The 27972-nt window shown below is 50.8% G+C and overlaps 2 protein-coding genes across 5 annotated transcripts; one reads left to right on the top strand and one right to left on the bottom strand.

The window, feature by feature from the left end:
• The first annotated feature begins 13 nt into the window (after positions 1-13).
• Taf1c (TATA-box binding protein associated factor, RNA polymerase I subunit C) lies at positions 14-7709 on the top strand. 2 transcript variants are annotated; one of them, XM_036188227.1, is made up of 15 exons: positions 14-109; positions 1239-1377; positions 1935-2016; positions 2173-2270; positions 2344-2433; positions 2516-2589; positions 3086-3324; positions 3431-3547; positions 4397-4514; positions 4602-4673; positions 4830-4965; positions 5081-5218; positions 5669-5843; positions 5929-6066; positions 6145-7709. In XM_036188227.1, the coding sequence occupies exons 2-15, from the start codon at positions 1240-1242 to the stop codon at positions 7047-7049; spliced, it is 2520 nt and encodes an 839-aa protein (XP_036044120.1). In that variant the 5' UTR covers positions 14-109; position 1239; the 3' UTR covers positions 7050-7709. The 2 variants fall into 2 exon arrangements, with proteins under 2 accessions (XP_036044120.1, XP_036044122.1); XM_036188229.1 differs by having other exon boundaries at positions 1224-1377.
• Dnaaf1 (dynein axonemal assembly factor 1) lies at positions 7199-27970 on the bottom strand. 3 transcript variants are annotated; one of them, XM_036188230.1, is made up of 12 exons: positions 27791-27970; positions 26600-26735; positions 25118-25209; positions 22227-22448; positions 21957-22123; positions 17445-17566; positions 15487-15644; positions 12614-12868; positions 10955-11046; positions 9829-9888; positions 8597-8960; positions 7199-8128 (listed from the first exon to the last, which is right to left on the bottom strand). In XM_036188230.1, the coding sequence occupies exons 1-12, from the start codon at positions 27894-27896 to the stop codon at positions 8034-8036; spliced, it is 1869 nt and encodes a 622-aa protein (XP_036044123.1). In that variant the 5' UTR covers positions 27897-27970; the 3' UTR covers positions 7199-8033. The 3 variants fall into 3 exon arrangements, with proteins under 3 accessions (XP_036044123.1, XP_036044124.1, XP_036044125.1); XM_036188231.1 differs by having other exon boundaries at positions 26654-26735; XM_036188232.1 differs by lacking the exon at positions 26600-26735 and having other exon boundaries at positions 27791-27841.
• Between the last annotated feature and the right edge of the window lie 2 nt (positions 27971-27972).

Below are 27972 nucleotides of genomic sequence, written 5' to 3'. Positions count from 1 at the left end.
ACTTCCGGCCTAGTCCGGAAAACAGTTCTGTCTGGCCGTGGATGCTCCAGCGTTCTGGGCTGCGGAGCTGATGAGTGGCGCTCCGGCTCCTTTTCGGCCCTCGGATCAGGTGAGACTGTCACCGGGAACCAGCATGGTCTGCGCGCGGGGTGGTGGTGGTGGTGGTGGTGGGGGTAATGTGAGCACGTGGCGGTTCCGCGTGTCTACAGAAACCTAGGGCAGGCGGGCTCCGGCCTTGAGGCTTGTTCGGGACCCCTGGGATGAGGGTGGGCGGCCTCAGGACCGGGTCTCCCCTCTGGCACATGTGAAGAAGCTAACCGCACGCCGATTCTTCAGACTCCTCAAATTCAGGGCCTTTATGCCGCACCTAGCAGGTGCTAGAGCTCAGCAGGTGCTCTTGTTGCTGATGTTCGATTTAAATTTTCGAAAAATGTGGGCTGATTAGCAGCTAATGCTTCTAGAGCAGTGGTTTACAACCTCCCTAATGCTGCGCACTTTTAATACAGCTGTGATGACCCCAACCATAAAATTACCTTTGTTGCTACTTTATAACTGTAATTTGCTACTGTTATGAATGGTAAAGTAACTATGTTTTCCGCTGGTCTTAGGCAGCAGCCTGGATGAAAGAGGGCTGAGGACGGCTGTTCTAGAGAGTTCTTTTTTTGTTTTTGTTTTTATTTATTTATTTTTTGAGCTGATTATCGAACCCAGGGCCTTGCGCTTGCTAGGCAAGTGCTCTACCACTGAGCTAAATCCCCAACCCAAGAGAGTTCTTATTTTTATTCGATACGTGGGCATTTTCAGAGAAGCCTATGATCGGCAGTGGGAAAACAGGAATAATATTCAGCCCTTGTCTACAGAGGGGTGGAGCATAGTCTGCCTGCCACTGTCACACAAAGTGCTTATCACACTTCATCCCCCACACTCTCCTCTTTGTATATTCTGAGGTTACCTAGCTCTTCACTTTTTCTGCCTCAGAGCCTTTTACACTCCCTAGTCATTCTCCCTGGACCCTCTACCCAAGTGTGTGCAGAGCTATCTCCCTGACTACCCTCACCTGTCCATCAGTCCCCTCCCCTGTGATGGGGGGAGTGAGTAGTTCTCCTGAGGCCCTTCTTACTCTCTGGCATTAGGCTGCATAGTCTGGTCTTTACCTGCTTCTTTGTAGTAGACTCCCCTGAGGGCACTGTTCAGACTCCTAATGAAGGCATGTGTGACCCTAGATACATTCTCTCCAGGATGGACTTCCCCAGCTCTCTGCGCCCCTCCTTGTTTATGGCTGGTCCTCTTGGCATGACTGATGGCCCTGACCTGTCCTTCATGTGCAGCTGGAGAGATGCACTGACCCTGCCAGGGTCCCAGCCACAGAACTGCAAGGTGAGGATGGAAATAGGGCCCTTCCCTTGGTCCCCACTCATCATTCACACTCAGTGGCACAGGTGGTAGGGGAAGACGGCCAAACAGATGCTACTCCTGCTGTGCACAGGCCACCCTGCTATCCAGAGATAGTCGCTCAACAGAGGCTGTGGCTCCTCTTTCCTCCTTCTCTCTCCCCAGATCCAGCAGGCACTTATTGGCCAGGGTTTCTGTGCCAGGGTCCTTACAGGCCTAGGAGCCACCTCAGGAACTGCCAGTTAAGGTGGGAGAGCTTGTACCAACAAGCAGACCCTGTGTGGCCTTGGCTCTACTGGAACAGTGGAATGGCGGGACGTGAGGCAGGATTTCTGCTGGCATCTTGGGAGGGACGTGCCACCACCGCCCGGTCCATGCCTTCTCTTTATTGACGCTCACTTGGGGCAAGTGACAGCGACCTCCTCCTTCAGTTTCTGTATCAGTGAAGTGACCGACTTTGCAGAGCTGTCATGAGCACTGAGTGACAGCTCTGTAGCCAAGGGGTGCACCTCTGCCATGTTTTTGCTGTCCTGTTCTCCTAGGATGGGACGTCACCATTGGCCAAGAACCTGCTATGGGAGCCAACCACACCAGGACCTCTCCCCCTGCTGCCTCCTGGTCATGGTAAGCGTCTCCTTCTGGGCTCCCTCCAGGGACCTCAGCCATCACGCACGCGCACGCGCGCACATACACACAGGCATTCCAGGCTCTGGATACCTCCAGATACTATTGTGTTTCCATGCCTTCTCAGGTTCTTCTCTGACCTCTCTCTCCCCTTAGATCCCTGGGAACCTGGCATGACCCCTCGGGATCTCCTTTTCCGGGGAGGTCACCGCTACCAGTTCCGGCCTCAGGTTGGGCTGGATGTTACTGAGCAGGTAAGTGGTCCCTGGGTGGGATTGTGCCACACAGCCTGGCCTGTGCTGAGTGACACAGCCATTCCCCCCACAGCTCAGCCACTTCTTGTGGGACCATGGGGACATAGCCTTCGCACCCCTGGGGAAGCTCATGCTGGAGAACTTCAGATTGGAGGGGAACAAGGTAGGTAGCACTGACTGGGTGAAGGGTCAGCCACCTCTCTGGTGAGACCCAGGAGTGCAAAGCTGACAGGCCTTCCCTGCAGGGCTACTCGAAAAAGATGACCATAGTCAGCGCGAAGAGGCTGCTTCAGGACCTCGGTGGACACCAGCCCTGGGGGCAAGTAGCCAGTGAGAAAGCAGCCACGGATAGGCCTGGCTGGTGATGGGATGTGGAAGGATCTAGGACACAGACCAGGTTTTCGTCACAGTGGCTTTTCCAGCCGATGGTCATGAGTCACGAGTTCACAAAATCCCCAGCTCCAAGCAGCTTAAGGGAAAAGAGAATTGATCATTGGTGGATCTTAGGCCCACATATATCCAGGTACCCAGAGTGTTGCCAGGGCTCTCTGTTTTCTCGTCTGACTTAATTCAGGTAGCAACAGGGTGGCTTCTTATTCCAAGGAGTCAGTGTCTGAAGTACCACAAACCCTAGAAAAGACTGGTGAGCCAGGCTGGAGCCTCTCAGCTCTCTGTGGGTCACTCACTAGGAGGCACTGAAATATTCAGGGTTTGGGGTTCAGGAACAGGGTAGGGTGTATTCTAGGGAGCTATGAAAGAGGCTGTCCGCTTGTCCTGCATTGTCCCAGTGCCATCCTCTGCTGCTCTGTCCTTAGGTGTCCTTGGGCCTTCCTCAGCCACCGGCTTCGTCGCTTCTCCATCCTTGGGGGTCCTGTCCTGAGCAGGTCAGTGTCGGTGCTTATGGGGCGGCTGCTGCATGAAGAGCTGGCTTTTCGGTGGGAGCAGTTGCTGCTGGATGAGGCCTTCACTGGGGGTGCCTTGGCCTGGCTCCCTGGAAAGACAGCACGGGCTGGGCAGCTGGTCTACCCTAGTGGAGGTACCTTGGACAAGCTGTGTATCCTTCCTCATTTGATGGGGATCCTGAGGCCATGCACAGAGTGGTCCAGGGGAAGAGTGAGAGGGTGACCAGAGTCCATCCCAGTCCTTAACCAGAGGCTCAGATTTCCAGGAGGTCAGTGTGAATTCAGGTGGCAATCCCCGAGTCCTTGAGGACCCTGGGCACGTGCAGCTTCGGGGACCTGTACGGCAGGTGGTGACCAGCACTGTCCAGGGAGAAAGTGAGATTCCTTCCCCTCCCTTCCCTCACCCCTTCCTACTCCTTGTCCAGCTGGCTCCTTCCCCCACTGTACACACACTGCAAGCCTGACCTAATTCCCCACTGTACACACACTGCGAGCCTGACCTAATTCCCCACTGTACACACACTGTGAGCCTGACCTAATTTCCCACTGTATACACACTGCGAGCCTGACCTAATTCCCCACTATACACACACTGCGAGCCTGACCTAACACTGCAAACCTGACCTAATTTCCCACTGTACACACACTGCGAGCCTGACCTAACACTGCAAGCCTGACCTAATTTCCCCACTGTACACACTGCAAGCCTGACCTAACACTGCGAGCCTGACCTAATTCCCCACTGTACACACACTGCAAGCCTGACCTAATTTACCACTGTACACACACTGCGAGCCTGACCTAACACTGCAAGCCTGACCTAATTTCCCACTGTACACACACTGCGAGCCTGACCTAATTCCCCACTGTACACACACTGCAAGCCTGACCTAATTCCCCACTGTACACACACTGCAAGCCTGACCTAATTTCCCACTGTACACACACTGCAAGCCTGACCTAATTTCCCACTGTACACACACTGCGAGCCTGACCTAACACTGCAAGCCTGACCTAATTTCCCACTGTACACACACTGCGAGCCTGACCTAATTCCCCACTGTACACACACTGCAAGCCTGACCTAATTTCCCACTGTATACACACTGCGAGCCTGACCTAACACTGCGAGCCTGACCTAATTTCCCACTGTACACACACTGCGAGCCTGACCTAATTCTCCACCGTACACACACTGCGAGCCTGACCTTCTGTCCTCCCCAGCACTTCTGGCCGCCCGCTCTGACTACCACTGTGCCCTGTGGAAGACTGATAAGCAGGGGCTCCCAGCACCCCTGCAGGTGCTGCAGGTGGAGAAGGGGGCCACTGGTGTTAGCCTCAGGTGAGACATGTTGGCTTCCTAGCAAGGACAAGGGCTTGGAGGAAGTCTGGGTTTCTGGATCATGACGTAGCGCCCTGTGCCCTGTAGCCCTCACCTGCCAGGAGAGATGGCCATTTGCAGCCGTTCTGGAGCTGTGTGTCTGTGGACCCCACAAGATGGGTAATTAATTCCCTTTCCCCCTACAACCTTCCACCCCAAAACAGAACCATGATCTTCTGTTCCATGGCTTAATCTTCCTTCCAGCCCCGCCCCTCAACACGCTTGTGCCCCTAAGCCCCACCAGACCCACACCCACGACCCGCCTTCCTTCTCAAGGCTGCAGCTAGTCTACAAGGACCCTGAGACGCTTGTCTTCCGTGATCCTTCTCCCTGGCGCTGGACAGACTTCACTGCCCACCCCCGGGTGCTGACTGTGGGTGACCGCACAGGTGTGAAGATGGTCGACATTCAGGTATTGGGGTGAGGGGGTGAGGGGTTGAGGGGGCGAGAAGCAACAGAAATGATGGGCTGCAGGAGGCCCATCTCCAGCCTGGAGGCTCTGGCTGACTGTGCTGCACTTTCCCTAGGGTCCCCCAGGCTGTGGGCTGCTGCTGTTCCGTGCCGGAGCAGAGGCTGCCTGCCAGAAAGGAGAGCGGGTGCTACTTGCCCAGTACCTTGGGCAGCCAGGTCCCACCTGTACCTCTCTGCATCTCGTCTGCACCCAGGTGAGCATCAGCCTCCTCCCTGGGCTCTGACTCAGGCTTCACCAGAGTTCCTGCCAGCAGGCCTGATACACAGCCAGAGGAACCAGGGAGTGTTGGGTCCCCATGCATGTGACCTCACTAGGGCAGGCAAACTCGGTCATCTGCCAAATCAGATCAGAACCTGAGAGGAGGCAGAGGTTGACTGTAGCTCAGGGTCCCAGGTGCATGGAGAGTCTACCACTGGGAGCAAGGTTTTCTTCATGTCTGTAGTGAGAACCCTTTGGGGATGGTGCTGTCTGCCCAGGAAATACATGTTCTAAGTTTGGTAGGCCAAGTTGAGAGGGACTTGAAGGCAGATAGGAGTGACCTCTTCTGGGCGTTGGGTACCTCCTATAGGCTGTGTGGCCTGGAAAAGGTTATTGGAAGGCTGGTGTCAGGCATCAGCCATGCTCACCTCTTCCACTTCCTCAGTTCTCGATATACCTGATGGATGAGCGTCTCCCTCTGGTGCCAATGCTCAAGTGGGACCACGGCCTACCGTCTGCACCCCTGCTTGCCCGCCTGCTACCCCCAGCTAGCCCTGGCTACCCACGGCCCCTGCTACTGGGGGGCCAGGGTGGACAGCTTCAGCTGCTGCATATAGCAGGTCAGCCAGGCAGGAGGGAGGCTCTTGGAGATGGGCTGGGGAAGGGGCTGGGGCTGGTATACCTAGCTCTCTGTCCTTCCTCCAGGAGAGGGGACCTCCATGCCCCAGCTGGCAGGACCTCCTCAGTCTCTGCCCTCCATCATTGACTCCCTCTCCGCCTTTCCTCCACTGGAACCCAAGAGGCAGCAGCAGCTGCAGGAGCGTCTGGAGGCACCAGTCATAGGTAGGCTGGGCACCAGGGGCTTGGGGCTGCGTGGGAAGGAGCTGCCAGGCCCTGCAGCTCTTCTCCTTCCCTGTCTAGGTCTGGCTGCTGCCCCGCCCTGGGCCTCGGCCCCAGCACTTCTGCTCTTCCGACTGTCAGCAGCTGGGGACGTCTTCTATCAGCACCTGCGCCTCCAGCCAGCCTCTAGTCTTGGAGGAGAGCCACGTGACCACTCAGCACCAGAGGGCCCTGCATCCAGGGCAGTGGCACCTGTGGACCAATCCTCTTGGACCCCTCAGGCCACTGTCCGTTGTAGCCGTTGGGTGGAGGCCCTGATGGAACTGCCCCCTACTTGTCCCGTCTGGGCCGCCCCCACCTTTTCCCACCGTCGTTTTCTGAGCCACATGGAGCAGCAGAAGAGCCAGACCATGGCACAAAAGCTCCGAGCAGCCATGGCCAAGGGGAAGCTCTTGCGGCCTGAGGATCTGGGTACACTCCCCAGGGCAGAGCCGCCCCCTGCACCTCACTGCAGCCAGCAGGATGAGCTCACTGAGCGCTTGGCAGAAGCCTGGGAAGGTGGGGTAGCCTCCTGGTGGAAAAGGCATCAAAGTCAGACCTCAGGGTCCCAGACACAGACCAAGCGGCCTAAGCGCCGGACTCAGCTGGCTAGTACTTTTTCCTCATTTACAAGTTACCTGGACTTCCCAGATACCAGCAGCCCCCCTTGTAGCCAAGACCATTCTACCTCAGAGGCCTGGCCTCAGCCTCCAGGTACCCCGCCCTCCCAGGAGTTGACACAGGAGCTGTGGGCCCAAGGTGTACAGCGGGAACGTCGGCAGACCCTCCGGGACTACATGGCCAAGCTGCCACTTAAGGACACTCCAGGACCTGTGGCTACACCGCCCTCCCAGGCCTCCAGCCTCCGGTCCATGCCCTTCAGGCAACAAGCACCTGTCCTCTCTGGCTCCCATCCTCCCCGGAAGAAACCACGAATGGGTTTCTGAATATGGAGAGCCGTGCCTGAAAACCTAGCCTTCATCCTGGAGCCTTGCACTGAGCTTAGCCAACATGGTCTCCAGGGCAGAATCTCTGCCTCCCAAGGACAGTGTGCCCAGCTGAAGGAATGGGGAGCAAGTCTGTTTCATGTATTTGATAGCAGGTTATTCCAGAGTGCTGGCTGCAGAGGCTGCCTCAGGGTCACTGATGTGGGGACCCCATGGGTCCTTAGTCCTCCACTTGTCCAGTGTGGGTTGTCACACACTGCTATTTTCAGGGGTACATGGAACAGAAGTCAGGATCCATGCCACAGAAGCTCTGAGCAGCCATGGCCAAGGGGCAGCTCCTGTGGCCTGGGGATCTGGATACACTTCCCAGGGCAGAGCCTCCCCCTGTGTCTCATTGCAGCGGAGTTGCTGGAAAGTAGAGCCTGTGTGTCAGTGTTAGCCTCCTGCCCTCAAAGGAAATGGCCTCCTGTGGTGGCACAATGTGGGTCGGCAGCTGCTGTTGGGGACTGTTTGTGTGATAGTCCACATGGGCTCTGTAGGAGTTGGTACTTTGGCTCTGGCTCAGGGACTGAATAAACCTGTCCACTGGCCACAAGCTGGATGGTCATATGAGCTGAGAAGATGGTGTCTCTGTGGACCTTTCCAGGTCTGATGTGTAAAGCCCTACTCTTGGGGATGTACACACATTTGACAGCGTAGTGGCGTGGGGTGGAGTCTCTGGTCTCATCCCAATGGAATCTGACTGGCATCCCAGTAACATGCTGACTTGTGTGGGTCTTAAAGTATTTATGTAATCATGGGGTCTGTAACCAGGGAAACGGATGCATTGGGTACAAGGCACACAGCTGTGGCTGCAGAGCACATGCTGTACAGGGTCCCAAAGTGCACCAGCTGTGGTACACAGGAAAGAGTGCCCTGCGTCCACCTCACCACTGCTAGCCTCCACCTCACCACTGCTAGTCTAACTGTAGACTGCCTTGGGGTTCAGTCCAAGCCAAATTCAATATCTTCCAGGCTTGCCCTGGGGCTGGGCTCCCCCAGGTCCAACGAAGACTGTACTTCATTCTCAGCTCTGTCTCCTAAAGAGGCAGGAGAGAACAAGTCAGGACTTGGGTACAGCTGCCCTTCTTGCTGAGCACTGACTGGACTGGTCCAGGCCAGCCACAGAGTCCTTCAGATATGTCCCTTACTGTTGGGCAAGAGGAATGGGGAATATAAACCACCCCAAAGGCGAGTACTCACCTAAAATGCACATCCAACCCTGGGCTAGTCTTCTGTTTGGAATGACTAGCTGCCCAGACTGCCCTGTGCACCTGCACACAGCAGCAGCCCTGTGATTTAAGCTGCTGTGCCTTCATTGACAAACATCAGTGCTTTTGTCACTTAGCCCTAGTGTCTGTGGTCCCCTCCCTCCTCAGAGCCTCTGGCCTGGAATCACAGGGCCAGGTGACACACCACAGCCAAATGGTCACCTATGAATGGGGCAGAAACTCCCATCTGTTTCACCCCTCTGGTTCGCCTCCCTACAGTAGCCTCTGGGGTGTTACCTAGTAGGGTGGCTTCAGGCAGCTGGCTGTCTCCATCTTCACTAAAGTGGGCAGGTGGTGACTGGTTAGATTCATTCTCTCCCCTCCCATCCTCTTCCAGCTCCTGGATGAGGGGTCGTGGAGGGGTGGTGCTGAAGACTTGACCTTGGCTTTCCAATTCTGTTGTTGCTGTTGGCTTACATATGTCTGTGAGAGGCACCCTGGCTGCCTTGGAGGAGTCCTTGAAGACTGCAAATATGTTTGAGAGGACACCTGTAGAGCCTGTGGGAGTGTGCTCAAGCATGGGGAGAGAAGAGTCATTCACTTCAGGGTCACTGTCATCACTCAAGCTGGAAACAACCTGGATTTTCGGGATGCCTGTTTCCTGGTGAGAGAGAGTGAGCCGTGTCTGATTTTCCCATGGTCACAATACAGAAAAGCATGTGCAGGGGTAGGGAGAAAGCAGGCTGGTACAGGGCCTTGGGAAGGACACTTGGGCCAGTTTTCCCATGCTTACTCCCCATCCACACAGCTTTCCTATACCACACCCTACTGGTGTCTGGATTCTAGCCTCTGCCACACCCCATAGCCCAGCAACTCCTCAGGACTTTGTTCCTGGACCCCAGTTCCCACAGTGTAGTGGCCTGTGTGCCTGTTTGGATGTGAGATCTCATGCACAGGCTCCTTCCGAAGCCTCTTCTAGGGATAGGAGCTGACACAGTGGCTTGCTGGCTCCTGGTTATGCCTGGGGGGAGAGTCAGGTGCCTTCCCTCTGGGTACAGCTTTAGTAGATGAGTTGGGGAGGTTTGCATAGGAACACAGCATAAGGCAACACCCCAGTTCGTTTCATGCAGCCACTAATAGAACATGCAGCAGAAAGCCCAAGTGGCTGAATGAGCTTTCAGAGGGGCCAGAGAGTGGCTGTTTCCTCAGTGAGGGAAACATGGTCACTGTGCTCAGAAGGGCAGTTCACTTTTATGAGAAGGAAATGGCCTTTAAGGGACAGGCATGGTGGTACACTCCTGTAAACCCAGCAATCAGGAGGTAGAGACAGGTGGGTCTCTGAGTTTGAGGCCTGCCTGGTCTACAGCAAATTCCAGACCAGCCACGGGCTGCACCTTGAGACCCTATCTCAAAAGCAAAAGAACTAGGCATGGTACTTGCTTATAACTCCAGTACTTAGGAGGCCAAGGCAGGTGGAGGGCTGCCACAAGTTTGAGGCTATTCTGGGATATAGGGAAGAGCATGCTGACCTTTGTCTGGTCTTCCATAGACATGTCCATGCCATCAACATCTTCCAAGTCAGGCAGGTCCTGAAAGGGCCAGTGACCACGTGTCATCAAGAGACCCAATGGAAGAAAGTGTCAACAGGAAACAAGATGTCCTAAGGGAACCATCACCAAGGCCCCTCAGTAACTCCCACCTGTGCCCACCAGAAGACTTTGGCATGCTTGAAGCCATATTACCACTTCAAGTCCGGCCACCTAACCAATGGGAAGACTGTCACAGCTTCTTCACTTTGTTGTGTCATGGGGAACTGGAACTCAGAAGTACCTCTTATACATTAGTCTGAGCCTCAAGTACCTCCTGAAAACTAGAAAACCACACCACTACTTCCTAGATGTTTGGTCTTGGGCAAGTTGCTTAACCTCTCTGTTTCTCCAGTTGCTATTCCATAATATTGAGATGATCATACTACATATCTCAGAATACTTAGTACATGCCCTGCCTCAGGTAAGGCAGCCTCAGAGTAAGGACTCAATCACATCCTCACGGTGTCCTGTATGGTCAGTTTCTGAATGCAAAGCTTAGGCCTTAAGCAGACAGTGAGCCCCAGCCCACATGGGTTTTCGTGCCCCCTGAATTACAGTTGTTGGGGCAATGGGACACTGTGTGATTTCTCATGCCTTGCAGGCAGGATATACATATATACATATATATGTGTGTGTGTATATATATATATATATAGTCATCTAAATGGGAGGAGCTTTGGGGAGGGGTGGGTGACACAGTTGAAACCTTTGCTGGGAGGGACACTAGACAATCACACCATGGTGAACCAACAGGAAGCCAGAGTAGGGACCAGCCAATGAGGTGGCTGGAGCCACCTGCCAGACTGTGGGTGTGCGGCCCAGCAGGCTTCAGTGATGTATGACTCCAGGGCTGACCACAGAACCGCTTTGCACTATAATATCCCTGGAAACTCTAGTGTGGCTTTCACAGCCTGGGGAGGTAAATGGACCAGGCTCTAAAACCTGAATATGAGTAGGGTGGACTTGGGGGTTTGCCTGCGTATCTGTGCTGTACCTGCTCACTGGGGAGACAGTGAGGACCACAAAGGCAGAACCCCACCCTCAGCTTGTCTAGCCCCCTGCTCACATCGATAAAAAGCCTCTCCTTGGTGTCCAGGGCAATGGCCTCTGTGTCTTCGGTTCTGGCCCCATCAGTAGCCGCCACTGAGGACATGGACTCTGAGGAACAGCAGTGAGAAGTTACTAACCCCAGCACTGATGTCAGACACAAAGGCTGGGGCAACAGGCTAGAGGTTAAGGTGGAAGGGCAGACCTTCCTGGGTGTGGTTGCCACCATAATGTACCCTGCAAGAGCCCTCTACTGAGGACAGGGCTGCATCCCAACCTCCTGCTGAGGAAAGACAGGAAGAAGCTGACCCTGCTGTGACAGGAGGTGAGTCTACAGAAGCAGCCAAGCTAAGAGTAGACAGCCTGACAGCCTACATATCTTAGAACATTTAGTACATACCATGCCTCAGGTAAGGCAGCCTCAGAGTAAGGACGCAGCTACATCCTCACGGTGTCCTGTATGGTCAGTTTTTTAATGCAAGAAAGGGACGTGCTTGGGACAATAGCTGCTTCCAAAGCCCAGAGAGGACAACCTTGCAGCCCAGCCCTGGTGGAGGCCTCTCTGCCAGCCTGCACTGTCTGTCCATCAAGTACATGGCCACCTGCTCTCCAGGGCCAGGGACCTGTGCCACTTACCACAGCAAGGCTGCCTGGATGGGTAGAAACATTATAGGACCTCCTCTGCCAGGTCCTTCTTGCCAAGTTCCTAAGCCTTGTCCTTGTGTGGTTTGTTCACTCACTGTCCCCTCCATCTGGGCTAGGCACAGGAGAGGAGTGGCTAAGCCAGGAAGTCCATCCTGTGTATGACATTTGTAGTCGTGGTGGTGACACAACCCTACATGCTGAACCCAGAAGCCTTCAGATGCCAGCCATAGCACGTCCATGTGTGGAAAGCCACAGCAGACCCTTTCTAAACAGAAAATTTTCCCAGAAGCTCAGAACAGGCAGGTCACAGGTCTGACAATCCTACCCTGAGCCAGACACAGCAGCCTTCCCTTGTTACATAAGCAATAAAGTAAGGCATGTCCCCAGACAGACATCCTGGCACACAGTCCCATCAAATCCAGAAGAGCCATATGCATAGCTGATGAGCATGGCAGGGCACCAAGAGCAGGTTTCTTTCGGTGGCTGTAGCTTTCCGATACCATGCCGAAGCCCCTGCTTCCTGCTTCCCTCTGGATAACCATTGGTGCTCTCACCCCACCAATGGTCCTCCCTTTCCTGCCTCTCTTGATGCACAGCATGGTATCCCTGAGCTCCCTGCCTCCTGTTCTTCTCCAGACTGCCTTTGAATGCCTCCTCCGTGCCCTGTTCTCTGTCCTGTATTTCCTGCCTCTCTTGAGCCTGGGACACCTGAGCCCCCACACTGGAACCACTGACCCTAATTCACTGACTGAATGTTATATCTATGGCCTTGTGGACAAAATGTTCCAAGGCGGTCACTGTGGCATCCTGGGGTTACCTATCAGTAACAGACAGCCTAGACTCTGGGCCCTAGACTCATCTGAGAGGAAAGCCTCCAGTGAAGGACCGCCTAGATCAGACTGGCCTGTGGGTGTGACTGTGAGGCTGTCTTGATTTCTATTTGGTATAGGAAGATGGAGGCAGGAGCTGTGTGCAGGGTCAGAGGCTATAGCTGTGTGCAATGGGCTACCCTCTATTATCTCAGCTGCCTTACCTTCAGGAGTGGCCACCAAGGGTGCCTGGGACTGAGCCAGACTCCCAGACAGGTCTGGATCTTCCATTGTCCTGTTCACCACCACAGCCAGCTCCTCTTCTCCACCTGGCTTCTCGGGGAACAGTTCATCTTTGGCCTTGAAGCTCTCCTTCACAAACAATTCTATCTTCTGCTGGGTTTCTCCCAGGGGTGGCTTTTCCTGGGCCTCTGGGCTGGTGGAACTACTCTCCTCACTGTCTGGCAGAGGTGTCTCCCCTAGAGAAGTAAAGTCCAGAGTTGAACTTGGAGCTGCCTGAGAGGACAAGAGAACCTGTCTGTTCATGAACTTGAGAGACTGAGTGCAGGGAGTTGTTGGGCACAGTTCATCAAAGCATTAGACAGGCATGGTGTGCACACCTGTAATCCTGAAATTTAGGAGGTAGAGCCAAGAGTATCAGAGTTCAAGGTCATCCTCAGCTGTATAGCAAGTTGGAGGCCAGGCAGGGTTACGTGAGACTTCAACTTAAAAAACAATAGGTGTGTGGAGGGAGTGTTCATATGATAACTAAAGGCAGATAAATGCCTCCAATAAGGGATTACTCTGCTCACAGCTCAATGGGCAGCACTCTGCCATGAAGAACACAACATAGAGCCCCAAGGACATGGCACGCAAGGAGTTGGGGTCTACCCAAAGCACAGTCTACCTTTACTTTCAAGCAGTTCAGAAGAGGCCAGGCATGGTGACTGTGGTGGTTTCAATGAGAATGGCCCCCCATAGGACCATATGTTTGAATGCTTGGTCCCCAGTTGGTGGAACTTGGGAAGGATTAGGTGTGACCTCGCTGGAGGAGGTGTGCTACTGGGGGTGTGCTTTGAGGTTTTGAAAGCCCCATTGTTCCAGTTAGTGCTCTTCTCCCCTCTCCATCCCCCTCCTGCCTCATGCTTGTGGATCAGATGTAAGCTTTCAGGTAATTCTCCAGCACCATGTTTGCTTGCCTACTGCCATGATCCCCACCATGATGGTCATGGACTCACCCTCTGAAACTGTAAGTAAGCCTTTCTTTTCTATTTTGTCAGGGCCTTGCTGGCTTCAGACACATGTTCCTCCTGCCTTGGCCTCTAGGCTGAGCTGGGATTACAGGGATGTGCTATTAGGTTGACTGGAAGGTAGTCCTGCTGATGAAGGTCATTTGAGTGTGACCCCAGGGTCACACAGGCTGACAGCTGCTGACAAGCCCTTGCCTCAGGAAGGGACCAGAACTTTGTGAAAGGCCTTGTTCATGCTCAACATACCTGTGCCTACATGAATACACACACACACACACACACAATCATAAAATTAAAAATTAAAAACTGTTGTATGATATTTTGTTTGTGTCTGACAAATAAAGCTTGCCTGCAGATCAGAGGGCAGAGCTAGTTAACCATAGAGGCCAGGCAGTGGCAGCACACACCTTTAATCCCAGCACTTGGGAGGAAGCAGGAAGATCAGGAGTTCAAGGCCACCCTGGGCTACACAAAGAGATTAAACCAGTCTAAAAGAGAAACAGAGCCAGGCAGTGGGGGCTCACACCTTTGATGCCAACACTTGGGATCTCAAGCCTTTGGGAGGTGGAGACCGGAATATAAGGATTGTAGAGACAGGATCCCCTCCTTTGAGTCTGAGATTTCATAGAGGTAAGCGGTGACTGTGGCTCTGATCTTTCAGCTATCGCCCTGACTCCAGGATTTTATTGTTAAGACTAATTAGGATGCCTGCTTCAAAAAACTCCGGATGAATTTTGGCTTGGGGTTAAGACAGGATTTCCCAGTGTTTGGAGCAGTCCTAAGCATGCTTCTGCCCTTCATGCTGAGCCCTCCTCTTAGGGCTTCAGCGCTGTCAACCATGAAACTACAGTGTCAGTCAACCGTGAATGCCCGCAGATGCTCTGCACCCAACACACCCGCCAGCCAGCCAGGGGTCATTCCCTTTTGTTGTTGATGTTGCCACACATTTCCTGCAGACAGATCACAGATTAATGTCAGAACAATGCTTTGTTAGACATACAGTTTTCTCATTTATAATTTTTTTTGTTTGTTTTTGTTTTTCAAGACAGGGTTTCTCTGTGTAGCTTTGCGCCTTTCCTGGATCTCACTCTGTAGACCAGGCTGGCCTCGAACTCAGAGATCCGCTTGGCTCTGCCTCCCGAGTGCTGGGATTAAAGGCGTGCGCCACCATCGCCCAGCCTCCCTTTTGTTTTTCTGTGTATGGGTGTTTTGCCTGATGTACGTCTGTGTACTACATGGGTGCCTAGAGCCCATGGGAGCCAGAAGAGGGTGTCAGATCCCCTAGTACTAGAGTTACAGATGCTTGTGTCACCATATGGGTTCTGGGAATCAAACCTCGGTCCTCTGCAAGAGCAGCAGTGCTCTTAACTTCTGAGCCATCTCTGAAGCTCCCAAGGTTTAATTCTTTATGTAAAAATAACCAAGCATATCCATTCCACTAGCATGCAAATCAGCTTCCCTCATTAAATGAGAAAACTGCTGGGTGGTGGCTGCGGCGGCGCACACGCCTTTAATCCCAGCACTCCAGAGGCAGAGCCAGGCGGATCTCTGAGTTCGAGGCCAGCCTGGTCTACAGAGCCAGTTCCAGGAAAGGCACAAAGCTACACAGAGAAACCCGGTCTCGAAAAAACCAAAATAAATAAATAAATAAATAAAGAAAGAAAGAAAGAAAGAAAGAAAGAAAAAAAGAAAGAAAGAAAGAAGTAATGAGGAAACTGTATGTCTAGCAAAGCGTTCTGACATTAATCTGTGATCTATCTGCAGGAAATGTATGGCCTTTGTATGTTTTCTATACCTGTACACCAGGCTCATGGGAAAAGCTTGCATAGCTCTGGCCTGGGGCGTACCTTTGTCTCTGGCCTTCTTTCGCTCCTCAGCCCGCCGCTTGATCATGGCCAAGGCTTCCAGGCTGTCTGTGATCTTCTTGTGTTCCCTGCTCTCCCACTGATGCCGTTCTTCCTTCTCAGCTGCATAACCCCCTCGGGCCCACGCCTCTGCACATGCCCTAGGTAAGGACAAAGGACAGAACTGGGAGCTGGGCATGGGCACATGTCTGTCTGCACCTGAGCAGAAGGATTGCCATGCCATGAGTTTGAGGCCAGCCTAGGCTAAATAATGAGTTCTAGGAAGTGTGACACCCTGGGAGGCAGAGAAGTAGGAGGTAGGGGGGATCTGGGAGGAGGATACAGGTCTGAATTAACTTTTATTAAAAAATTCATATTTTCTTATCTGTGTATGTATGTACACCATAAACATACAGATGACATCTTAACCCGAGCCATCCAAAGGCTCCTTACACCTTGTGTAGGTTAAAAGAAAATTATAAACATTTATATGCTGTCTTCATTCCTCTGTGTACTGGTGTGTGCAGGTGCACACGTGTGACTATGTGTGTGGAGGCCAGGGTATGACCTTGGGTGTCTTTCCTTTTCAGGTACTATCTACCTTCTTTTTGAGACAGGGCTTCCTCCTGGCACCTGAAGCCCCTGAGTAGGCTGGGCTGGTTGGCCAGTGCAGTTCAGTAGCCCTATCTACACCTCTCCAGAGCCGGGATGGCAGGTGCATGCCATGGTGTCCAGTTTTTTATGTGGGTTCTGGGGGTCAAATTTAAATTCTCATGCTCATGAGGGAAGCACTTTAATTATTAAGCCATCTCTTCAGCCCCCTGAACTCATTCATTTCTTCAAAATTAGGGAGCTAGAGAGATGCTTCAGTGGTTAAGAATGCTTGCTGCTCCTGTAGAGAACATGAATTCAGTTCCCAGTGCCACATTGGTCGACTCACAATTCCCTGTAACTCTAGCTGCAGGAGATCCCATACCCTCTTCTGGCCTCACCAGGCAGCTGGCACACACACACACACACACACACACACACACACACACACACACACAAATAAATAAAAGTAAAAAATCTTCAAAAGTTTCTGGAGTTGATTTACTAATCCTACATCAACTTTGGTTCATCAGTTGTAACAAGTGTACCCAAGGATGCAAGATGCTCATCCTGGGAAACTGAAAGGGGAATGGGAACTCTGTACTCCTGCTTAGTTCAGCCAAAACTGCTCCTTTAGAAAGGCACACTGTTGTTTTAAATGAACAGAGACACATTTCCCAAAGAACAGATGCAAATCACCAGTGCATAATTAAAAACCACCTTACAAGAGCCACCAGGGAGGTGCAGATTACAAGCACGACAGGTCTCCACTTTGCATCCCACAGAAGGAGTGAAATTGATAGATTTTGGCAAGGATGCAGAAAACTCAGATCTTCTCAAAGTACTGGAAGGAAAAGGAAGGTGTGAGGCCATTTTAGAAATGGTGGCTTCTCAAAGGCCCAGCATGAGGCTGTCATCTGATCCATCAATTCTACTTCTATATATCTATCTAAAGTGATCCAACCTGTGTCTGCACAAGAATGTGTGCACAAATGCCTACAGAAGCATTGGTCCCAAGAGTTAAGATAGAGACAAAAGCCAGGGAGATGGTTCAGCAGGGAAAGGAGTTTGCTGCTGAGTCTGATAACCTGAATTCAGTCCCAGGACCAACACAGTGCAAGCTGACCTCCACAGGTATGCCAGGGTACACACACACACACACACACACACACACACACACACACACACAAAATCTGTGGGCAAGCGCTCCTGTTCCTGTGCTAGGCAGTGATGGTACGTACCATTAAATGGGTCCAGAGGGTATTTACCAGTTTGTGAAAATGCTCAAAAGTTAGAAAACTTGAGAGTCTACCAAGTGTGCTGACTGGCAAGCACTCAAATGCACACAACCCAAAGGTCTCCTTTCTTACCTGTCCTTGGGGAAAACCGGCCTGTCATCCAGGTAAGTCAGTTGCTTCAAACGAACAGTGACCGTCCTACGGTAGTTAGGGATATGTTTGATCACTGGGTTTCCCATCAGGTTCAGCACACGCTGCAAAGCAACATGCAGGGCCAAATTGATTATCAAAGTCAGACAATTGGGGCCCCTGGGAGGCCTCAGTGGGTAAAGGCACTGGCTGCCAAGCCCGATGACCTGAGTCCAGTCCTAACATGACTAACATGGTAGAAGAGAACCAACTCCTGAATGTGGTGGTTTTGTGTTCCCCAAAATATTGTGCACCCTAATAAACTTATCTGGGGTCAGGGCACAGAACAGCCAGGAGATACAGAGGCTAGAAAATGGTGGCACACATGCCTTTTAATCCTAGCATTCCAGAGGCAGAAATCCATCTGTTCAAGGATACAGCCAAGCATGGTGACTCACTCCTTTAATCCCAGAAAGCAAGCCTTTAAGAGCCTTTAATCGCAGGGAGTGATGGTATAAAGCAGAAAGGTATGTAAGGCATGAAGACCAGGAACTAGCAGCATTTGGCTGGTTAAGCTTTCAGCCTTCTAGCAGCAGTTCAGCTGAGATTCATTTGGATATGAGGACTCAGGTTTCCAGTCCGAGGAAACAAGACCAGCTGAGGAACTGGCGAGGTGAGGAAGCTGTGGCTTATTCTGCTTTTCTGATCTTCCAGCATTCACCCCAATAACTGACCTCAGGTTTGATTTTATTAATAAGTACCTTTGAGATTCCTGCGACAAGGCCAGGCGGCGGTGGTGGCGCACGCCTTTAATCCCAGCACTCGGGAGGCAGAGCCAGGTGGATCTCTGTGAGTTTGAGGTCAGCCTGGGCTACAAAGCAAGTTCCAGGAAAGGTGCAAAGCTACACAGAGAAACCCTGTCTTGAAAAACCAAAAAAAAAAAAAAAAAAAAAAAAAGATTCCTGCTACACCTGAAAGTTGTCCTTTGACCTCCACATGCATTCTCTACCCAACATATCTGTGCCTACACACACACATATACACACTACACACTACATACACACTATATACACACATACACACTGCACACAAACACACTACATATACTACATATACACACACACATATACACTGCACACATACCACACACACAAATACACACTACACACTACATACACACTATACACACACATACACACTACACACAAACATACTACATATACACATATACACACACACATACATACTGCACACATACCACACACACAAATACACACTATACACACTACATACACACTATACACACACATACACACTACACACACACTACATATACTACATATGCACACACACAAACACGCATGTACTATACATAGTGTAATAATAAAACACAAGATGATAACATTATGTGTCCTCAGAATAACTTAACACAATTTTCTTGAGCAAAATGAAATGTCAGCACCACATCCCAGTGCAGTGACATCCTGCACACACTGTCACTGCACATCCTGGTGCAGTTGACACTTTGCACACACTGTCACTGCACATCCTGGTGCAGTGACATCCTGCACACTGTCACTGCACATCCTGGTGCAGTGACAGGACAATGAGAAGGGCTCCTGTGCTGTGCCACTGAAGTGACACAGACTGCCCAGCCACCCTGCTCTCTACTCCTGGAAGGACTGGGGTTCTTCTGGAGCCATACTGGAGGGCATCCCCCAAAGCCCTTGCCTGCCTCAATAGTTCTATTAACTGCATTTCTCATTGTCTTTCACCGAAACACACTTCAGTCCATTTGTTTCTGGTTCTTCCTACCTGGAACCCATTTCAAGAAAACATTCATAGGGGCAATAAATAAGAATTAATGGCTGAGGAAGGCCAGGCTTAGCTACAGGAGATCTTGTCTCCAAACAAACAATAACAAAACAAACCAAGAGGCACAGACTGGGAAGGATGTATGGGCCACCAGGAGAGGCCTTTCCTACTAGGTGCCAGATCCCCTGGGGTCAGAATATGGTAAGGAAGGTTGGTCTAGTAATCCCAGCCCCCTCTCCCATGGCCAGATGTACACCTTCTGGACTCTACCTGAGGAAGCTGAGAGGGTTAATGAGACTCAATCCTTTTGCATTCTGTTTGCCTGATCACATCAGACACTTTTCATATCTACAGTGGTCTATGTTGTTGAGGAAACATTTCCGTATTATATGTAAATGAGTTGGCTTTCAACTTGCAATGTTTCTTAGTCATTGTTCTATGGCTGTGAAGAGACACCATGACCATGCAACTCATAAATGAAAGCACTTAATTGGGGTTTTCTTACAATTTCAGAGGTTTAGTCCATTGTCGTCATGGTGGGAAGCATGGCGGCATGCAGGCAGACATGGTGCTGGAGAAGTAGTTGAGAACTCTACATCTGGCTCCACAGGCAGCAGAGAGAGAGAGAGACACTGGACCTGGTATGAGCATTTGAAACCCTAAAGCCCACCCCCAGTGACACACTTGCTCTAACAAAGCCACATCTACTCCAACAAGGCCACACCTCCTAATCCTTGTCAAGTAGTGCCATTCCCTAATGACCAAGCATTGAAATCTATGAGCCTAAAGGGGTCATTCCTACTGAAACCACCACACCATGCTCTGGTCTCATGGCTTCTTCATTGGCCTGCCTATATTTTCAAAGTTCACAGAAGGAAGCAGAAAAGTATTCTAAGGGCTACATTGTATGTGGAGGATTTAAAGGCATTACCAAAAAAAAAAAAAAAAAAAATCAGGTGACCGCTTTTAACTGATGTTGGGGGATACATAACTGTAATCCCAGCACTTGAGACACAAAGTCAGAAGTCAAGGTCACCCTCCCCAACACAGCAAGCAAGTTCAAGGCCAGTCTGGATTACACAAAAATCCTGGCTCAAAACTCCAAATAACAACAAAAAGTGACCACTTTTGTAACAGACTGGAGTGTCCCATGTTGTCCCATGTCCCCCACCCCAGGCCCCAGTTTTCCCCACTCAGTACCTTAGAATGTAACTATATTTGTAGACAGGATCATCGACAAGGTAACTAAGTTAGAGTGAGGTCATTAGGATAGGCCCTACTGGCCTGACCGGCGTCCTTATAAGAGGAGATATTGTGAAGAACAATTAGCTGAGGTTGACCTCCGGCCTCCACATAAATGCACATACATGCATACACACATACAGAAGAATGATAGCCAGGATCAGCTCATACCTTACACTACACAGTGATGTAGGCAAACAGAGCCAAGCCTCAGGGTGGTGAGGGTCTCAACCCATTCTGACAACTGACAGGGGGGAGTTCGGAGCCAACACTGAGTCTGGCTCTTCTATATGAACCAAGGTTCTTTTTAAACACACAAAGAGGGAAAAGGAGGGTTAGAGACAATCACATGTGGCTCCCCTGATAGAGCCCACAAAGCATGATGGGAGACATTGTGAGGCCAGCCAGGCACATAGCATGAGAGCTCACTAATCCATCTTGCAGAGAGGGAGGCTGCGGGCCTGGCATGCTGCACCTTACAGAATGGTGCTGAACCGGAACTGAGCAACTATCTTCATTTGTCCAGAAACACCAGAGTCCTCAGAGCTTATGGAGTGGCAGAGTTCTCCAAGTCCAGGTCCAGGATGTGCAGCCACCAACACAGTTTCCTTGTCAAATGAATGCAACAACAGCAGCAGCAGCAGCAGCAGAGAAGGAGCGCTCAGCTCAAAGGGGATTGATTGACAGTAACCCTGAGGAATGCCTGGATCAGCACTGGCTAGAACACTTCTGAGACCAATGGGGAACAGAACCGACAGAATGTGCATGTGTGTTTAACATATACTTATACATATATTCATTTAGTATATATATTCTATACACATATTAAAGGGGATTTAGTAGAGTGGCTGGTAGGAAGTATTGAGTATAGCCACTGCAATGTTTTAAATGGGAGGGAACTACCCCCAGGTAACATCTGCCACTTGAGGAAACAGCTGAAAGCATTATTCTGGAGCTATTTCTTCCAGGTTGAAACAGCCTCTCCCAGGGAAGGGGGGCAGGATGCTCAAAAGACATAAGGAGATACACAAGGCATAGGAAGAAAACAAAATGAATACTCCCAGATCTCGGCTGTTTGCTGATGTTATTTGGCAGATACTCAGCTGCAGCTGAGAGAGCTGCCTGCTAGTCACCCAGGGAGCTCTAGGGAAGCAGCTCTCAGGAGTACCATTGTGCTGGGTGGGTTTCCCAGTGATGCAGGCTTTGAGTCACCCATGCTCCTGTACGTAACCCCAGTAAACTCATGGGTTTACTGACATTTAGGTGGAATCCGTTCTTTGCTCTCTTGATGGTACCCCATTAGGGGTGACCAGCTACTTGTCCAAGTCTCCCAGGGAAAAGTCACACAACTACAAAAAGGGAAAAGGAAGGAAGGAGGGAAGGAAGGAGGGGAAGGAGGGAGGGTGATGTTTCCGAAGCATACCCCAAAGCATGCTGCCTATGGCATGCTGTACTTACTAGACAGGGCATGCTCTCCAGCACACTCAAGATCTCTGGGTCACTCAGCATGTTGTGGGAGAGGTCGAGGACACAGAGTCGCAGACACTCCCTGAGGTGTTGAATGTCTGCCACCGTCTCCAGGCGGTTGTGGGCCATTTGCAGCGTGTTCAGGACAGGGAGGCAGGCTGGAGGGGAGGTGGCACAAATGAGCAACAGTAGCATGGGCTCCCGGCCCACACTCTGGAATCTCAGCCTGGATGTGGTACAGAGCAGGGCCACCAAGCTTACAGAGGTTCTCAATGGTCTTGATGTAGTTGTTGCTCAGGTTGAGGGCATCCAGCTTCTGGAGCGGCTCCAGATTCTCAATCTTGTGCAGTAGGTTCACTTGCAGAAAGAGGCAGCGCAGCTCGCTCTGGGCCTGCAGGTTCTCAATCCTCTGGATACCATTGCACTCTAGCCAGAGGCAGCGAAGGCCTGTATACTCTTCTAGGTTCTCAATGCGGTCAAACCCTGGTGGGGAGGCGCTGGTGAGGACCCTGTGTGCTCAGAGGGGAGAGGCCTGGACACTGTTGGTTTTGCTTATTGGCAAAGGCTGCCACTTTGGGTCTCTGCAAATTCTGATATAGAAGACCATTACCTCCAGGGTGATGGTGTTAGAAGGGGCCTTTGGGAGGTGAGGGGTTCCTGAGGGTGGGGCACACATGATGGGATCAGTGCCCTTTTAGAGAGAGACTGCTTGCCATGGTGGTACAACAGTGATCCCAGCTCCCTGGAGGCTACAGCAGGAGAATCACAAGTTCAAGGCTACTTTGGGCTATAGACTGAGGTCACAGATGGAGACTTCCATCTGTGAACTTGGAAGCAGGCATTGGATCTGCCTTCACCTTGTTCTTGCACTTGAGAGATTAAGACACCCACATCTCTTTCCTCTTTTTCTTTCTTTTTTAAAAAAGTTTTTTTTTTTTTTTTTTTTTTTTAAGACTAGGCCATTCTATGTAGTCCTGGATATTCTGAGACTTGCTCTATAGCACTGGGCCACACCCACGCCTTCCAGGGTCCCCGCTGAGCTAGTCTCTGTGTGTCTCTTTCCTGCACTCTGGCCCATCCTCCAACTCTTGTCCCTTGCTTCCACTGTCACTAGGGAAAGCCCCTTTGTTCCCCCAGCTCCTCCAGCAGCAGTTTCTAGGTCAGACTGGAGTCCCTAGTGACATCCTCATTGCTAATTCCCATTGTTGGTCTTCGTGCTTGACCTCTCCAAGGCTTCTGACCCATTTTCTCATTCCTACATGGCAGGTCCCCACCCCAGCTTATCACAGGCTCTTGTGTTGATACAGCGAGAAAAGGGTGGCCCTGAGACGACACATAAGGCAGAAGCGTGGCATGTGTCATTTCTGGAACTGGGATCCCTATTCCCATATTGTTCTTTCTCTTGATAGCCTTCTCTATGTGGAGCTGGCAGCCATTGGGAGGCTTACACGGTCAGGGAACTGAGCCATTCTCCAGCCCCAGCCCAGTGTTCAGGTAATTGAGGGCACTTGGCAACTCCTCAAGAGGGACCCTGAGCCAAAGCCACCTAGCTAATCACACATGGATCCTGTTCTTCAGAACCTGTGCGAGATAATGAATTTGAAGTTGCTAAGTTTCAGGGTGATTTATTAGCTAGTGACATATGACAGAGGTAGGCACCTCTCTCCTAACTCCAAATCCACTTAGCCTAACACATTGGCTCCTATTCCTTCCCTCCTGTTTAGTCTCTGTCCCCCATCATTCTAACCACTGCTCATGCTCAGATGCCAGGTGGAGAATTTCAAAGGGGCAGAAGTGGGGAGACAGGTGGGGAGTCCTTCTAAACCCTGAGGCCTGTGTGCTGCTGAGCCGGTGTACCTTCCTGCATAACGCCCTCCTCCCTGTAGCTGCCCACTCATGCCTGCCCAACCCAACAGGACCCCTAAACCATCCTTGCCACATCCACCTCTGGATTGCCAGCACTGAGAAAGTCCCATGCATGGAAGGCTCTCAGGAAAGATTTCCTGAATAATATACAAACAAATAGACAAGCAATAAGCAGGTCAGCCAGTTTACACTGGGCTCCAACTGAGAGCTGGGGATCCTAGTCATCACTGGTCAGGATAGTCCTGGCCATGAACCTGAGCTCAGATGCAGATGTGGGGCTGGACACCAAGCCCAAGTCCCTAGGATGCCACAGGTCCTCTGCATTCTGAGAGGATGAAAGATCCTCCTAACCTTCTGTCCTTCACAATATACCCTTCCAAAGCCCAAGGTTTACAACTGCCCCCACTGCTTTAAAAATTGCCCAGTCTCTGAGCCAGCTGTGCTAACTGGAGCCTCAACTGCCAGCACTCAGCAGACTAAGGCAGGAAGGCCACAAGTTCAAGGCTAGCATGACTATATAAAAAGATCCTATCTTCAGTGTGTGTGTGTGTGTGTGTGTGTGTGTGTGTGTGTGTGTGTGTGTGTGTATGTGGGGGGAGGTGATGGGGGTGTAGGGGTGAGGAGGGTTGAGAGATACTGAGATTAAATTAGTTATGTGCCTGATGGTGCAGGCCTGTGATCCCTGCTACTTGGTTGAGTGAGGCAGAAAGATGAGAAGTTCAAGATCCTTCTGTGCTACAAAGTGAGTTCAAGGGCAGCCCGGGCAATTTGCTGAGCCTTGTTTCAAAATAAGAAGGGAAAGGAGGCTAGCTCGGGCTGTGTCTCAGTGTCAGTGTACTAGCCTAGCCTGTGTGAGGTCCTGCTTCCATCCCTTATATTGCAAGGGGGAAAAAATCAAGCAACCAAAGAAACAAGGGCCATGTGGTGGTGGCACACACTTTTAATCCCAGCACTCGGGAGGCAGAGGCAGATCTATGTGAGTTCAAAGCCAGCCTGGTCTACAGAGCGAGATCCATGACAGCCAGGGCTACATAGAGAAACCCTGTCTCCAAAAATCAGAAGAGGAAGAAGGAGGAGGAGTTGGAGGAGGAGGAGAAGGAGGAGGGGAAGAGGAAGAGGAAGCAGCAGCAGCAGCAAGTATGGCTCCTTTGGACCCACACAGCCCCTTTATGAATTCAGTCAAGCCTGAGCTCCACTTAAATAGCATCTGAGCACAAAGATGACCTCTGCAGCTTGTTTTCTAGTTTGTCCTCCTGACACTGCTCACAGACTCTCCTGGGACTCACCCTTAAAGTGTAAATACAGCGTGTCATTCAGGGCAGGGGTGATGTACAGCTTGTGTTGCTTGCAGAGCTTTTGAAGGAATTCTTTAGTCATCCTGTTAAATTGCAAAACACAAGTAAGAGGCTCGTTTCAGCTTGTCAGTGGGGAAATGTATTTTAAGGTTTGTATTTGGTTTGCTTTGGTTTGGAGATAGGGTCTCACTCTCTAGCCCAGGTCAGCTGGGAACCCACTAGGCAATCCAGGCTGGCCTCAAACTTGTGGACCTCCTGCCTCAGCCCTGCTGGGAATGCAGATGTGAGCCATGGCACCAGCTCAGGTTCTTTCCTACATCCATTTTGTCTAAAGTCCTAAATCTGAAGCCTTTTGTTATATCTTCCTCCTCCTCCACTTTCCTTTGGTATGTTTGTGTGTATGTGTTCTTGCATGTTCATGTGTGTGCAAGGTCAGAGGGAAACCAGAGGTGAACATCAGATGTCCTCCTCTATCACATCTGACATGGTTTTTGAGGCAGTATCTCACTGAACCTGCTGATTTGGGTAGAATGGCTGGCCAGTGAGCCCCAGGACTCCTCTGTCTCAGTCAGCCTCCCCAGTTCTGGGATTACAGATGTACAGAGATGCCGGGGTGTTTGCATAGCACTGGGGATTCTAATTTATGTCCTCATCTGAGCCATCTCAGCAGCATCTCCTCCCTTATTTGTTTGTTTATTCATTCATTCACTTAATTCACTTATTTATTTATAGTTCTTAGAGCTTTCTAAAAAATTGCAGTGTTTGGCCTAATAAAAATACTTCTAGTAGTGCCATCAACAAAACTGGTGTGAACCAGACATGGTGTGAACATTTGTAATGCCAGCACTCGGGAGGCTGAGGCAAGAGGTTCATAAGTTTGAGAGCCAGCCTGAGCAATAGAGTGAGACCTTGTCTTAATGCAGGGGTCTGGGGGGGGGGGATGACAAGATGGCTCAGTGGGTAGAACCAAAGCCTGAAGACCTGAGTTTGATCCCTGGAATCTTCAGTGGAAGGAGAGAACGGACTTCTGCAAGTTGTCCTTTGACCTCCATATATGTGCCAGGGTATATGGCTGTACACATTCGTTTCCATATTCTTCCTCCCACACGAGTAATACTTTTTTTTCAAAAAAAAAGAACTAGGGGCTGGAGGCATGGTAAGATAGCTCTGCAATTAAGAGCCTTTGGAGAAGATATAGGACAAGTTCCCAGTACGCTCCAGGCAGCTCATAACCTCCCATAATTCCAGCTCTAGGGAACCCAACACCTTCTTTGGGCCTCCATGGCTACCTACACACACATAAATATATAGAAGTAACACCCCCCCTCTCCTTCCTTAAAAAGCTACTGCTGTTCTTAGCCTGTTCTGGTAGTAACTGGGCAGGCTCCTCAGTTGTTGTCTGAGCAAGGGACTAAAGGGCTATCACTGTGTACTCCTTAGTAGCGTGTTACTACCCAGCTACACAACACAAACCTGGGGCCCCGATCACCCCTGTCATTTCTTGCATAGCCTGAGCGACAATCTAACCTATGGTCGCTGCTCTGTTGCTTCTGACTTTGGCAGGATGTTGTAGAAGGACCCACACGTGTTTCCTGGGTCTCATTAATTTCTGTAAAATAAAAGAAGAATCAACTTGTAAAGATCAAAAAATTTAAGATGGGTATGGGCAATCTCAGCCTGTGGTCCCAGCACCCAGGAGGCTGAGGAAGGAGACTCTCCATTGGGTTTTGGATTTGGCCAGCCTAAGCTCCAAAACAAAAGAAAAAACAAACCTAGGCTGTCATGGTTTTGATTTATATAAATGGCATCCTGTGCTTTTTGTGGGGCTTTTTTTTTTTTTAATACCCATATATGTTCCTGAGAATGATCCCTACTGATGGATGAAGCTGTCAGTGTTATTTTCAAGGCAGAAGAATTCACTGCTTTCTACAAGCACTCCCTTAAAGACATTTTCATTGCTAACGGTATCTGACGCCCTCTTCTGGCCTCCTTGGGCACCTGCACACCTCTTCCCCGCCACACACTAAAATGAACTTTTTTTTTTTTTTTTTTTTTTTTTTTTTTTTAAAGGAAGGACACAGTGAAAAAAATAATTTAAAAGGAAAAACTGGTGTCACGGAGAATTTACCAGTAAGTTTTCTTGAAGAATATCAAGTTACACAGAACTAAAATTTAGCCAAGGAGTCACTGCCTCAGACATAACTTTAGGACTGCTGGGATACAGATTCGAAACAATGTATTTATGCACTTCTAGGTTCAAACTAAGATTATCAGGCAAGTGTTGCAAGCACTTTTACCCTGTAAGGCACCTAGAAGCCTCAAATGCATGTAACCTCAAGAGCTGATTAACTCTCTCTGTCGGGGGTCTGTTGGATGACACTGAACACTGTTTGGGGACCGTATCTTACATTCAATGCAAACAATTCCCAGCCACTGGTGGTACCTGATAAACATTCATTGGAATAAATAGTGTTCTATATGTGCTGGATTGATTATATTAAGAAAGGTACAGCATTCATTAATAGTTAATGGGAAGGCATGCATGTGAGATGCTGGCTGTATGGATAGGCATTTTTGAGGGGTGCTGGTTGTTCCCAGCTGCGTGGGTGGGCATGTGTGAAGCACACGGGCCCTCGCCCCCTCGGTTCCCCGACGCAATGGCACCTTCTTTGCGGACCCCTGGGCCCGCGCCCCCGTGATCGCCCGCCGACTCCTCCGGACTGGGTTCCGTCGCTCCATCCGCCTGAGGCTCTGAGACCTCGGGGTGCATGCTCACTCCTCGTCCCGCCACTCAGCTCGGGCACTAAGGTCCTCAGTCGTTGGCTGTCCAACGCTTCCCTGGTCGT

Source organism: Onychomys torridus, chromosome 5 (genome assembly GCF_903995425.1).
Source record: "Onychomys torridus chromosome 5, mOncTor1.1, whole genome shotgun sequence".
Taxonomy (NCBI): domain Eukaryota; kingdom Metazoa; phylum Chordata; class Mammalia; order Rodentia; family Cricetidae; genus Onychomys; species Onychomys torridus.
This window is presented reverse-complemented; position numbering and strand designations above follow the sequence as displayed.

Bases quoted from the DNA above. Each gene is read 5' to 3' on its own strand.
- Taf1c (XM_036188227.1), top strand. From the start codon at position 1,240: ATGGACTTCCCCAGCTCTCTGCGCCCCTCCTTGTTTATGGCTGGTCCT. The intron at 5,219-5,668 runs GTGAGCATCAGC...CCACTTCCTCAG, and splicing joins TGCATCTCGTCTGCACCCAG to TTCTCGATATACCTGATGGA. The intron at 5,844-5,928 runs GTCAGCCAGGCA...TCCTTCCTCCAG, and splicing joins TCAGCTGCTGCATATAGCAG to GAGAGGGGACCTCCATGCCC.
- Dnaaf1 (XM_036188230.1), bottom strand. From the start codon at position 27,896: ATGCACCCCGAGGTCTCAGAGCCTCAGGCGGATGGAGCGACGGAACCC. The intron at 25,210-26,599 runs GTTTGTGTTGTG...GCAATTTAACAG, and splicing joins AGGGGTGATCGGGGCCCCAG to GATGACTAAAGAATTCCTTC. The intron at 22,124-22,226 runs GTAAGCTTGGTG...CCTCCCCTCCAG, and splicing joins CAAGACCATTGAGAACCTCT to CCTGCCTCCCTGTCCTGAAC.